Below are 14,868 nucleotides of genomic sequence, written 5' to 3'. Positions count from 1 at the left end.
TAGAAATTTCTTGCTGTAAAGTTTCTGGTCTGTCTTCCCAATAGGAAAAATATCGCTTATCGCCTCCATTTTTCTTTTTCCTTTCACAAAATCTTCTCTTTGTGTACGTGATGTGCCACTCCTAGAACGATCGAGGCAAGCATGTTGGCGATGACGTCACTGCCTCTTTTTCTAGCATCAAAGTCAACACAAATAGTAGCAGCGTTTGACAGATCTATCATCTTTTTCTTACGGATGAAACATCATTCAATTCGTTACGTAATAAGGGAAAACTTTCCCGGATGGCTCCGTGCGGACAAATTAAGGCGCTTCAGCAAATTATTCCACACGCTTGTCACGCTTTCTTCTTTGTATAACATGATAAGAATGTTCAACTTCAGCAGAAACTAGAGTGCTTACTCCATGTCAGCCCGCTGAGTTGCAAGCACGCTGATTGCATGTAAGTTAATACCACAAAAAAGGATAAAATTCCCGCTGAAATTGCCTACATGTATGTCAGATGGTGCGGAAGCATTCTTTTATACACACACGCACGCACACTTTTAATTTTGTCCATCTTTAACGTGCACCAAATGCACAGTACACGGGTGTTTCTGGATTTCGCCTCTGTCAATATGCGGCCGCCAATTGCCGGGCTCTGGTCCCGTGAGCTCGTGTTTTCCAGCGCAACGACCTAGCCACTAAGCAACCACGGCGGGTGCGATGCATATATGTATCGCACGCGTAATGCGAAGGTTGTGGGTTAGGTCGCCGCTTGCGACAAGTTATCTTTTCGTCCACTTTAATTTCCACTTTTCTTCTTTATTTTCTACATTACGGTTTCTACCACAGTTAGTTACCCGTATGCTATTCGTTGGGTTCATAGGAAATAATTTTAAACGGCGTGGTTTCTTAGTGACTATGATGTTGGACTGCTAAGCACGCGGTCGCGGGATCGAATCCCGGCCACGGCGGTCGCATTTCGATGGGGACGAAATGCTAAAACACCCTTGTACTTAGGTGCGCGTTAAGGAAACCTTGCTGGTCCAAATTATTCCAGAGTCCCCCACAACGGCGTGCCTCATTATCAAATCGCGGTTTTGGCGTGTAAAGCCCCACAATTTAATCAGTTAATTCAATACTATTAGAATGTCGACATCACAAGCCATCGCAGCGGAGAGCGACGAGGGCACTGTTGCAGTTTTTAAGGACTACAGATTTGGACAAGCGGCTGTAGCCTGAACAGATGTTTATAGCGCTAGAAGTGCTACTGTGCGTTGCGGTGATAGTATGCGGCGACAGTGACCGACTGTGTTGCGTGTCTGTGCTCACTTTCCTTCTATCTATACTTTCCTGTTATTTGACCTTCCTCTCCCCTCTCTCTCCAGCGTAGGGTAGCAAACCGGACGTGCCTCTGGTTAACCTCCCAGCTTTTCAGATTTCTTTGGTCTCTCTCTCTCTGTGTCTCTTGGCTTCATTGCCTGGTGGCTTTATATAGCCGTGAATAAATAAATAAATAAATAAATAAATATATATATATATATATATATATATATATATATATATATATATATATATATATATATATATATATATATATATATATATATATATATATATATATATATATATATATATATATATAGCAAGGAAGGTAGTTCTTCGGATCCGGTGTTTCATAAATTGAAAGAAGTGCAGGAGTACGTGAAAGATTAAGAACAAACATTTCATTTCGACGTTTCCACCGGGGTCCGACCTTCATTAAGAGCGCAATTGCAAGCACGCAGAGCTCAATTTACAAGGTTTGTGTGCAAGGATGAAGCATATTTAAAGAAAAAAAAAGAAGAAAACGTACGGTATTCATGACGCCACACTTAAAAAAAAAAATATGGTTCTCCTTTACAGAGAAAAAGTACAGAATGAGCTGTGGCCGCTTGCAATCGCACTCTTGATGAAGGCCGGACGCATATATATATATATATATATATATATATATATATATATATATATATATATATATATATATATATATATATATATATATATATATATATACAGTAAAAGCTCGTTAATTCGAACCGCAAGGGGAAGCCGCTTCAGTTCGAATTAACGAAAGTTCGAACTAACGAAAGTGAAGGAGAGCAACAGTACACTGCGATTTGGAAGCAGTAGGGCATGTCCAGAAATTTGCCGTGTCAGAAAGTGATGACGTGTGCCGCGGGCACACGCCATCTTCAAGTCGGAGCTCTGGTTCCGACTGTACCACGCCACCGATGTCCAACAAAACGAACGTTAGCCGAGGCTTAACACCATCGCAATGAATCGCGACGGCCGATACCTCCTAAGCTGAAAACAGAGGTGCAGAACCGATGAAGACTGCCGAGACGAAGACGCTGAACATGTGAAGGTGGCGAAGGCCCTGATTAGTTGGTTCTTGATTGCAAGCGCAGCTGCGACGTACTTGATTCGCTGTGTTTTGGCGCTTACCGTGCCATCTCCGCACAACATTAGCAGCTGTACAAGATTTGCAAAGCCTCCGAGATTCGCAACGGGCAAGAAGTCTCGGAGGTTACGTAGAACGGAGAGGCGGCAGTCGCGGCTGCCTTCTGGCTGACCCCGCGTCGGTTAGATTTTTTTCCGATTTTGCCTTCTCTCGCCGTTCTCTCCGTTTCGGAGGCAATACAGCCTTGTGTGTAGGCAGTAGGCGCGTTTCTCTGGCCGTGTGCCAGGCGAGCGTAGTTCGAATTATCCGTGAGGGAACCTTCTCGCGTTCGAATTAACGGACTTTTTTATACATATAGTTCTGTGGAGCTTGGCCGGACCAAATCGTGCAGTTCGAATTATCCACAAATTCGAATTATTGAAGTTCGAATTAACGAGCTTTCACTGTATATATATACACAACAAATTTGAAATGAAAAACGTTCGCTGAGGTGAGTTTCGAACCTACGCCCCCGCGCTCAGAAGCCGAGTGTTCTACCCACTGGGCTAAACACCCACATTTTTTCTTTATTACATGGGAGGAGAATTTTCAGAATAACAAGAAAAACAAAGCGCTACAGAAACGTAATGTGACGGGAAATACATTCAAAAGTCCGGCAAGTACGCGTACGCGTCCAGCATATACATCCATTCAGGACCGGGTTAAACACCCATGCTTGCAGAAGATGAATATATCTGAACCATATGAACGTGTTGGACCGGCGGCACATAAAAAAAAAAAAAATATGCCAAAGGAAACCAGTTTCTATGAAGGCTCTCTTGAAAAAAAATCGTGATGGTGGAATAAACGCCATCTCTAGGACCACACGTAGACCCGACTTGGAGCATTGTAGACATTAGGAAAATTCCGATTTTGCGAAAATCACCGCATCCCCGATGCATTTCGGTGTTCGGGTGATGCGCCTTCTGTTGGGGCGTCGCTTCACCGACCGCAATGCCCGCGATCTCTCAGAGCTCATGCGCTTCGCGTCGTGCAACACAGACAGATAACGAATCAATGAGTCCATAAGGATGATAAGTAGTGATGAGGGTTTACATGGGTCTCATCAACGTTGGTAATGGTTCGACGCGGATGGATGAGGTGCGAAAGATTGATAATGGCTTATAATGATAGGAGCAATTTTGATATGTTTGATAAGTATTAATGAGGGTCGGATCAAGTCCGATAAGGTTAATAAAGACGGATAAAAGTTGATAACAGTCGGATCATGTCCGATAAGGTTGATAAGGACAGATCAGTGTTGATAAGGACCGGATAGATTGCGATAAGGTTGATAACAACCGATAAGAGTTGAAAAAGGGAGGGATCGAGTTCGATAAGGTTCATAACAAATCATAAAGGTTGATAAGGGCAGCTGCATTCGGACAAGGTTGATTGATGTTAATACTGGTCAGATCAAGTTTGGTAAGATTGATAATGACATCGGACTGTGAGGACACGAGGAAGTGGCACAATGCTTACGCATACTTAGATAATTCGAGTGGTGTTTCTGCGTGAATTCTTGCTTTTTACGTGCGCCTGCACTTCTTTCAACGGAGAGGTTTAGATTAGGAGACGCAAGCGGGCTTGCGTCCATAACCTAAAGCTCTGGAGTATATATATATATATATATATATATATATATATATATATATATATATATATATATATATATATATATATATATATATATATATATATGGTAAGAGAGAGAGGTGCATGTTGTAACGGGTCGCGGGCCGAGATTTGCTGACGTCGCACACTGTACCGACTGTGATGACACGGTTGTAGAGACCGCCGGCGCACATGTACACTCACAAGCACGCACGCACGCTAACTAACTAACTAACTAACTAACTAACTAACTAACTAACTAACTAACTAACTAACTAACTAACTAACTAACTAACTAACTAACTAACTAACTAACTAAGTAGCCATCCCTCCCGCTCGCTCACTCACTTCCCCAACTATGCTTCACTTCAGTCACTGCAAAGCACGCACGCACTGGCGAAAACATGGACGCCGCAAACATCGTTGCTTGATTGCCGGCACTTCCGTTTGAATGTACGGGTGTCATCCCAATAGCATGCTGTCATGGTTCCAAACTCCCAGAGGGTGTCGTGCTATCTCGGAGTTTTTAAGCAGAGCCTGTACCTTGAGGGGCTGTTGCGCCTGCGAAGAGCGAGGAGAGGCCTCACAATGAAGCTGCGGCTTCGACAAAAGCTGTTTTGTGGCTTCCTTAAAATAATGGTCCGCTCCTTCGCAACGATAGACAATCGAAGCTCAGGCAGTGTCTATTCATAAACGGCGGCCACCTTCATAACAGATCCGCCACTGCGGATCAAGGAATCGACCGCTCAAAAGGCGGCGAGGGCGTCTCGCGGAGGTGATCCAGTTATCACGCTTCGCAGCCGCTATTCACGGATTTCTCCGGTAACCCGTCGGCAGGAAACTTCTGAGACTGCCCGCAGGGGCTTCGCTTCTCGTGTAACGCACTTCCGCCTACGTTTGCCCGCAGATTGTCTGTATTTATGCTTATTACGTCCTGTCAATGAAAGCTGCAATCTCTTCAACCCACGCAGCGATACCAACTGCGCAGATGAGCTTCGACGCACCTCCGTTCAGTCACGCACGAATGATCATATGCAAATGCGTATACCTACGCAAACGGTCGATATAATCTTCTTTAGCTTGGAGGAAAGGAACGGTGGAGACGTCGCGCGTAGAAATGAACGATGTGATTGCCAGCTGTCGACATGAACTGCGCTGATTTTGTTGCTTTCTTTGCAAACTGGATCGGGTTTTTCCTGCACAAGCACACGCTGACAGATTTGCCTACCAGACGTCGCTTAATTTCCGCATATTTAACGAAATAATCAAATGCGCAGTAAGACATAAGGAAGACACACGCTAGTAATATTCAAATGAAAGTACTTAAAACTACGAATGAATTCTGGGGTTTTACGTGCCAAAACCATCATTTTATTATGAGGCACGCCGTAGGGGGGGGGGGGGGGGGGGGTCACCGGATAAATTTTGACCACCAGGGGATCTTAATGTGCCCCCAATGCACGGGATACGAGCGTTCTTTGCATATCGCCCTAAGGGAAATGCGGCCGCCACAGCGGAGATTTGCCCCTCCGACCTTTAAAAGTACGATTTTGTACTAAACAGCAGCTATATAAGATAAGATAAGGACTTGTCGCACGGAGTGACCAAGTCACGCACGATGCTTTGCCGTTGCTCTTACCAGTGAACTCGACTTCGCTTCTCTTCCTTTCGTGTCTACGTGACTTAAGTTTTAGGCAATAACTGGCGGCTCAGTTGGGAAGTGCTTCTACGAAAAGGAAACAATACGGAACTTTTGTAGTGGTGTAAAAAACAACCCCGCAAAAACGACATAGACGACAGATTCTCCCTATACAACCCTACCCGCCGACAAAAAAATCTGCAAACGACAATTTTTATGTCGGCGTGCGTCGCTATGATCTGTTGATATAATTTCGGTGCTTTTAAACATTCTTTTAAAGCTTCTTTTAAATTGACATATATTGTTTGTCGCAGGCACGTACCCAGGGGGGGCCCAGGGCCCCCCCCCCCCCCCCCCCCGCCGAAATCAAGTGGCATACACCCCCCCCCCCTCCCCACCCTCGCCCACCGCTCCTCACACATTCCTAAAGCTCCGCCAGATCAATGTTGAGACTTCGCAGCTATTCATTAGTCAGCATTATGCTGACTTTTTCACTCCTTTTAGATGGCGGTAGTTATCGGCATCTCTTGTGATGTGAAGGACAGTTTTCTCGTAGATTCCGCACCCGCGCGATTAACTCGAGATGCGTTCAGTTGTCACCATCTATTCAACCGTCACGCGCATCGCTGTTGCTTTTGTTAGTTCAACCTTCTTTGTTTAGGCTGATCCTGGGACCAGGAAAGGGATGCGGCTGTTACTGAGCTGGTCTGTATTCTCGTGGAACGAGTTGCGGCCGGAGAAAACGCCAATTGAGTTTAACTTATCCCTTTGCTTCATTGTTTCCTTGAGTTACGGCTCGCCGCGACGCTGGCAGACGCCCGGAACCATAAAGACGTGATATGGGTTAGATAAGGTGGGAAATAATGTGAAAGAGCATCCATAATGAACCTTGCAATAACCCTTAAACCCATAAGCAAGATGACTGTCGTCCGTTACCTCGTCTGTTTTTCCTTGACTGTATAGCACTTTTCGTGCAAAATTGGCAACTGGAAACAAAAATCGCAAGGAGTTGAGAAATTAAGCGATCTACTAAGGGAGGAAGCCAAGGCAACAACCAAACTGCAAGCAAAAGCGAATAATAAAAAAGTTAACCGTTGTTTATGAGAATATTTATGGATCAACATCTTTTTATTTAAAAAGGAAGTAGAGAAAACGCCGCCGGAAGTGGAGAACAATTACTTGTTTTGAATGACGCTTCTACAGTTATCGGTCGCACCACCTCACGTAGAAGCTTCTCTGCTGTGCTTATGTGGGTGTTTTTCTAACCTTTCGCGGTGAGCGCAGTACGTTTAGAATCACAGAGTCCTGCGCTCTACGTGGTTGTATGGGACTGGCGGCCGCACAACATTACGCAATTCGCGGAACTGCCAAAACTGATCAACAAGGCGAAAATAACTGATACTCGAAACTGTAATATGAGCAAGACTGAAGACGCCGCAAAAAATGAACGCAGCCTGAAATCTGTAAAAAAGAAACCTGGCATAGGACAAACCATGATGTATGCACTAAAAGATAAGAAGGATAATATCACCAGCAATCTCGAAGATATAGTAAAAGCAGCGGAAAAATTCTAAGCTGACCTGTATACAGTACCCAGAGGAGTCACGATAGTTCACTTAGAAACATTAATGAACAGGATACAGAAACTCTCCTATAACTAGCGATGAGGTCAGAAGGGCCCTGCAAGACATGAAACGATGAAGAGCGGGAGGATAAGGTGGAATAACAGTCGATTTAATCAAAGATGGAGGAGACATAATGCTTGGAAAACTGGCGGCTCTTTATACGAAGTGCCTATCGCCTGCAAGGGTCCCAGAAAACTAAAAGAATGCAGACATTATACTAATCCACAAAAAAGGAGACGTTATAGAATTGAACAATTATGGGACCATTAGCTTGCTCCCAGCATTATATAAAATATTTACCAGAATAATCTCCAATAGAATGAGGTTAACACTAGATTTTGTCAACCAAGGAAACAGGCTGGCTTCAGGAAGAGATACTTTGCAATGGATCACATCCATGTCATCAATCAGGTTATCGCGAAATCTGCAGAGTACAATAAGCCTCTCTATGTGGCTTATATAGATTACGAAAAGGCATTTGATTCAGTTAGAGATACCAGCAATGGTAGAGGCACTACGTAATCAAGGAGTACAGAACGTTTACGTAAAAAGCTTGGAAAATATTGCTACATGCGTGAGGTATTTGTTTGTTTGAACGAGGCGCGTAGGCGCCATCACTCCAGAAAAGAGGAGGAAGAACGAACTGGGCTCGCGCTGTGAATCTAACCGGTTAGCGCTGCAACCGTTGTTGTAAATATAATCTGTAAATAGTTTCTCATCTTACTGACTCGTCTTTCGCGTTAGAATATCTACAGAGGTTCTACAGCTACCTTAATTCTACACAAGAAAAGCAGGGAGATACCTATAGGGAAAGGGGTCAGACAGGGAGACACAATTTCTCCAAAGCTATTTTCTGCGTGCTTAGAAGAATTCAAGCTATTAAACTGGGAAGGCTTAGGAGTAAAGATCGACGGCAAATATCTCAGCAACCTTCGATTTGCCGATGACATTGTTCTATTCAACAACAATGCAGACGAGTTACAACAAATGATTGGAGAGCTTAGCAGAGAGAGTGTAAAAGTGGGGTTGAATATTATTATGCAGAAGATGAAGATAATGATAAATAGCCGGACAAAGGAACAAGAGATCAGGATGGCCAGTCGGCCACTAGAGACTGTGAAGGAGTACGTTTACCTAGGTAAAATAATCAGAGGGAACCCTGATCATGAGAAGGAAATTCACAGAAGAATAAGAATAGGTTGGATCGCATACGGCAGACATTGCCAGCTCCTGACTGGAAGCTTACCATTATTATTGAAAAGTGAGGTGTGCAATCAGTGCATTTTGCCAGTTCAATATGTCCAGTGCCAATGCATTTGCCAGTGCATTTCCCAGTGTATCTTGCCAGTGCATATGGGGCAGAGACCTGAGAGCAAGTTAAGGACCACGGAAAGAGCGATCGAACGAAGATTGCCAGGCATAACGTTAAGAGAGAAAGAGAGTGGTTTGGATTAGAGAGCGAACGGGTATAGACGATATTCTAATTGACATCAAGAGGAAAAAATGTAGCTGGGCAGGTCATGTAATGCGCCGGTTAGGTAACCGTTGGACCATTAGGATTACAGAATGGGTACCAAGAGAAGGGAAACGCAATCGAGGACGACAAAACACTAGGTGGAGCGATGAAATTAGGAAATTCGCGGGCGCTAGTTGGAATCGGTTGGCGCAGGACAGGAGTAATTGGAAATCGCAGGGAGAGGCCTTCGTTCTGCAGTGGACATAAAACAGGCTAATAATAATAATAATAATAATAATAATAATAATAATAATAATAATAATAATAATAATAATAATAATAATAATAATAATAATAATAATAATAATAATAATAATAATAATAATAATAATAATAATAATAATAATAATGGTGATGGTGATGGTGATGATGATTATGATGATGATGATGATGATGATAGAGGTGGTGGGCCGCCCCCGAAAAAAAATCCTGGGTACGTGCCTGGTTTGCCGTATCTTTACCTTTGTTTGCTTTTCTTCTGTCGAGTGATGATGTTAGTCTCGTGGACACATGGGTGCCCCATTTATACATCCTTCGAGTCCTTCTTCAATCACTGTGCTGTATTGGATTGCGTTGGTATGTTTGTGCAAGCAGGTGGATTTTAATAAGGTATGTATTAGCGCGTAGGTAAACTCCTGCACCTGCTTCCGTCCTGTACACATACCGTCACATCTACGTTAAGTTTTTTTATTCCGTCCACCCCGCACTTCTTCCATACTTACTTGTGACAAATATTTTGTTACGGGAGAGGGAGGGGGCGACTACATACGAGGGCTTTAGTTAGGTAGCACCACAAGTTCACAACGCGGCAGCAAGGGCTAGCGCGTGCATACCCGGAGACAGTCACGCTGTCGTCGTCATTGTCCAAGCATTCGCGACCACATAGTCAGCCTGCCACCAGCCACAACTGCCCGTCACAACGTTTCTCCCCTCTGTTCTTCTGCTCTATCTCATTTGCTTTCACTCGGGAACAGAAGGCGGTGTGGCTAAATTTCTTTGATTTTAATCTTGAAGCTATTTGACGAAGATGTTTCGCTCTCTCTTACTTCATGTATATAAAGCTTGTGTCATGCACTTATGCGGCCCCCGTCTTTGGGCCCACGTGCACACACGCAGTACCTCCGGCCATCGTGGACGCGCAAACGGTGCAGACGGTGACCATCCGCGAAGGCGAGAACGTACGGCTTCACTGTTCGGCTACGGGCCAGCCGGAACCCGTGGTCACGTGGAGGAGGGAGAACGGCAGACCCATCTACGGGCAGCGATTCCACGGTAATGACTGACACGTTTTGCAGGCCACCACGGAAAGCAAGCGGTAGTGATTTCTCTCTTTTTTTTTTTTTTGAGAAGAACCTTCCCATATGCACTTTGGGGAATAGGCAACCAGATAAGGCTACGTGAAAAACCAAATATGTACAAAATACGGGTGGCAGGAAATTAACAGCATCTGCTTGCGCGAAATGATTTTCGGTTGTAATGACATGTTCTGCGGTGGGCATTTAAACCTTAAGATGACGCCAGCATGCAACAGGTTCTGTGTCGTGGAGCACTTCGGCGCTGTCTGTCTGCGTGTGAAAGCACAGCTATCTCTAAACGGTTTTTGCTATTTGACTACTGAGTGAGTAAAAAAAAAATACGCGAGTCAAAACAAACGCTGCAAGAGAACTTCGTCAGAGGTGCACGTTCTAGTCTGAACACCTCGTTTGTCTTTATTTCGGAGTACGTGAACTGTAAGATGCTGAAAGCGTCATTTGTTTTGTCACTGTTCGCCAACTGTAGCTGAGTTGTAATTTACGAGTATGTTAATATAAGATTTTGGGATGACCTCCTGTTATGTAAATTTCCCGTATTTCACAGCTAGTAACGAGCATATTACAATCAGAAGAGTATCAGATTCTTGTATTCAGGGCTCTTGTTTCGAATCTGTGCTTCCAGGGGGTTCTGAAAGGACTGTTTATGAAGCGCAAACAATCTTTCTTTAAAAAAAGGTAGGCGTCTTATGGTAAGCTTCCCTCAGTGTATGCGCAACATATCAAGCGACATTACTCTAATATAACGCGGGAGGTAGCAAGGGTGCGCAAAAGTGGCCATATATATTTTTAGAGAGGAAGCTTCCTTTTTCGCTCACGCTGGGGAAAACTGTAGTTTCCGGGTTACCACAGTTATAAATGCAGTGTGCAGTGGCGTAGCAACAGGGGGGGCCGGGGGGCCGTGGGCCCCGGGTGCAGGGGCCACTGAGGGGGGGGGGGGGGGGTGTCATATACGTCTGAAGACACCCCTCTTTCCGCCTGCTACACCCGGGGGGGGGGGGGGGGTGACAGAATACCTATGGGCCCCGGGTGCCAAACGACCTAGCTACGCCACTGGTAGTGTGAGCGAGAATTTGAGCGAGTAATTATTGGCGCTTCATTACCAGTCCATTCTGGACCTCCTGGAAGCGCGCTTCCCCAAGTTTTAGTATATAGCAAAAGCTACTCCTTAGTTGAGTCGTTCGGAGTGTGTGATTAATTACATGTACAACAGCAAACATATTCGTTGAGTTCACGGGTAGATCTCGTAGTAGAAGCTGCCAGGGGAAATTATTACTATTAGGCACAAGGCCATTTTCATGCTTGCCCGATAGCAATATCGCTATTTATTTGAGTAGAACTCCGTACTTATATTTCAATTTGGTATAACGGTTGCTTCAGAAAATACAAGCGTATACTTTCTCCTGTTGTGGAACTTGACTGCTCTGCGTACCAGTGACAATTAGCGCGAAGACATTACGTCGTGGTCGTTCCATGTCTGCAGCTGTTATAGGCAATGCCATCAGTCATACCAATGTGGCGGAAATCAGTTTTGTATATATTGCTTTGAGTCACAGACGTGTTGTCTCATGTTGGTGGAGGTTAGATAGATGAGGAAGCATGCACCTAAGGTTCAAGACAGTGCAATCAGATATGTGCAACCTGAATATCAAGTATGATAATTTTTAAACTTATGTTGTTGCTGATAGCGGAATGTAGATATGATGAAACTTTTCTTTAGTGAGTAACTAACTCATCTGGCCTTAACCAAAAATTGGCAGTTTTAGAGGGCACTAACCGGACAAGAACTCGAACGTCTAAGTTGCTTCTTGTACTTTAAACGTTCTTTTACAGAATCGCTCATCGAAGACCGCCAGCTGAACCTAACCCACGTGACTCGGGAGGAAATGGGTCGCTACTTCTGCACTGCCTCCAACGGAGTGCCGGTAGAAGCTACAAAGGAAGTTGCTCTAGAAGTTACCTGTGAGTACTAACGTATTGTACAAAATTTTGAATTTTACATTTTAGCGCAGTAATCATATCCGCTTTGCAGGTTTCTTCGTAACACCTTCATGATTTCATTTTGTTTCTACAGTCAACAATTCTTTTTTTTTTCTTTTGCCGTGGCTCGTATAGGCGCTAGCACGTCAAATATATGCGAGCTTTAACGCATCAAATGCGAGCAGGTGGCGTCGCTTGCTGTGAAAAGCGGCTCATGTGGCTTCCGATAATCTTTTTTCTAAGCCATCGAAAAACAGTTGCTCTTCTCTCCTACGACTGTACATCGCTGTTTGTGTAATTGTGTACCACTAGATATCCTTTTGCATCAGCCTCTGGTCTCTAGCAACAAGCATAACACGTGTATAACAGCATGGCATATGTTCTTTCAATAGCGTTGCCCGCGCCTAGGACTGTAGCACTAGTGCTCGGACCTAAAAAGGCTAAACGCCGAAACATCCGGCGCTGATGTTGGAGTGCCTCATCACAACGTATTTCACCATGACGTTGATGACGATGATGGGTGGGCCACTCCACAAAGCACCTGACGGCTCATGGTTCTACTCTGCAGAACGTGTCGAGGACTATTGACATCAACACGACCATAACGTTTACAATATTCATGAGCACCACCATCATCGATAAAGGCAGCTTCGAAGTTCCTAGTGTAGTTGACAATTTATGGTTTTTAAATTGTGCTATATCTTTACCTAGAAGCATTTTCCTAGTCAGTACCACCAATGAAACTTCTCTGAGGGTAAGCTGTTTGTGCATTTGTTGTGAGCTTCGAACTGTCTACCCTATGTGTTCAGTTAAGTTTATCCTCAGCTGCCTTCGTTGCTGAAATGTGCTTAGCTCCCTCATGGCGGTGAACTCTTTAGTTGCTTGCCTCGTTCGCATAAATGCTCTCCAATTCACGAATACCTTCATCGATTACTATGGCCTATGTCTTGTGTGCAGTCCCTCCGTTCGTGCGCATCAAGCAATGGTCGGTGGCGACGCGTGTGGGTGGCTGGGCGCTGCTCGAATGCCACATCGAGTCCTTCCCTGCGGCAGTAAACACGTGGACGCTGCGCTCGGGACGATTCCTCGAGGATGGGCCAAAGTACAGGGTGCGCGAACACGACCGCGGCTACACCACCCTCATGACGCTCAACGTCACCAACGTGGGGCCGCAAGACTTCGGGCTCTACCACTGCGTCAGCAAGAACGCCCTCGGACAGGCCATCGGATCGCTCACCGTCTACAGTGGGTCGCTTATCAGTAAAAAATACATAACCTCGGTTATGATTCGCGTTTTAAGGTCACCTGCAGGGAGGATGATATTCACTCGATGCCTCACCAAATTCAGGCATCGGGCTTGATCAGGAATAATTAATTGCAATTTATTGGATAGATACTTGATGTATCACTGGACATGATGACAGGAAGTCAGTGCACCGGGTAAGAAACCACGCAACAGTGAAAAACGTCGCATTAGCTCGCTAGGCCAGTCAGAATGCTTGGTCATAAAGTCTTTGTTAACGACTACGGGAACGCGGAGAAGAATGTCCAGAACCATACAAGTGGTTTATTAAAGCAAATCACACACGTCCGGACCAGAAAGGATATAATTAAAGAAAAGATCCCCTGCTGTTTCTTTCACTATGTTGCAGTAAAAATTAAATTAAATTATGGGGTTTTACGTGCCAAAACCACTTTCTGATTATGAGGCACGCCGTAGTGGAGGACTCCGGAAATTTCGACCACCTGGGGTTCTTTAACGTGCACCTAAATCTAAGTACACGGGTGTTTTCGCATTTCGCCCCCATCGAAATGCGGGATGTTGCAGTAGACTAGCGAGTGAAAATGCAGGAGTCCTTCAAAACTGAGTGCAGCCAGTCGGTGTGCTTCTTGCCAATGGCTCCAATAACCATCTTGCCTCCAGCTGCTTTGGCTCATGTTCACTACCTTCGTACTGCATGTAATATTTCCCAGATTTTCGTTTGTACCACGGACAATGTTCCGACTCGCCTCAGATAACAACTGTTCATTGAACGTGGCATGATTCGGACACGCGCCACTTGTCCCTCCATCACGTGGTTGCTGATATTGAGACAGCAACAGGTGTTCAACGTGCGACGCACGCATCAAGAACGGTGTTGTGAGACGATAGGTCCTTTCTGTGCATGCGTATAACGGGTTATCCAGTGAGTCACTACGTTATGCTGCGTTATGCAGATAGCTGCGAGTATACTGTATGGTACCGCTTATGATTGTTCAGACAATGACGCATGAAGTAATATTGCAGGTGTTGAGTCCTTTTCGGATCTCTTTGTACAAATGATATTTCTTCGTAATATTTTCTCGAATCATTACAAAATACTACAGAGTAAACCTCAAATGCCAAGAAATACATACCTTTATCAGTTACCACGTATATATACGAACTATGGTAAAAAGTGTCGATAATATTACGTTCCTTTTAATTTTGACCAGTTGCCGAAAGAAATAATTCAACAGCATTCCCAAAAATAAGCCAAACAACAAATTAAAGCATGCTTCATCCTCAAAATACTTTACAGGTATTGTGTGCGTATGTTTTTGTTAAACAGTTCCTATCATTATTTTCATTATTGTCTTGTGAACAAAAAGATTATGTTCGTTTTTATATATGTATTTCTTTACCATATTCCCAAAGGAATAGTGGGAAATCTTTTATTTTTTTAAATTTGTTTTTTTTTTCA

General features: G+C 44.3%; 1 protein-coding gene across 1 annotated transcript in view; it reads left to right on the top strand.

Moving 5' to 3' along the window:
• LOC135898520 (uncharacterized) overlaps window positions 1-14,868 on the top strand; it is a 61,061-nt gene that overhangs the window by 33,866 nt on the left and 12,327 nt on the right. The window contains exons 8-10 of the mRNA XM_065427493.1: window positions 9,972-10,127; window positions 11,999-12,127; window positions 13,103-13,390. Coding sequence (XP_065283565.1) covers window positions 9,972-10,127; window positions 11,999-12,127; window positions 13,103-13,390 — 573 coding nt within the window. The remainder of the gene's footprint in view (window positions 1-9,971; window positions 10,128-11,998; window positions 12,128-13,102; window positions 13,391-14,868) is intronic.

This window comes from Dermacentor albipictus, chromosome 2 (genome assembly GCF_038994185.2).
Source record: "Dermacentor albipictus isolate Rhodes 1998 colony chromosome 2, USDA_Dalb.pri_finalv2, whole genome shotgun sequence".
In the NCBI taxonomy this organism is placed as follows: Eukaryota; Metazoa; Arthropoda; class Arachnida; order Ixodida; family Ixodidae; genus Dermacentor; species Dermacentor albipictus.
Note: the sequence above shows the minus strand (reverse complement) of the source record. Positions and strands in the feature narration are given on the sequence as shown.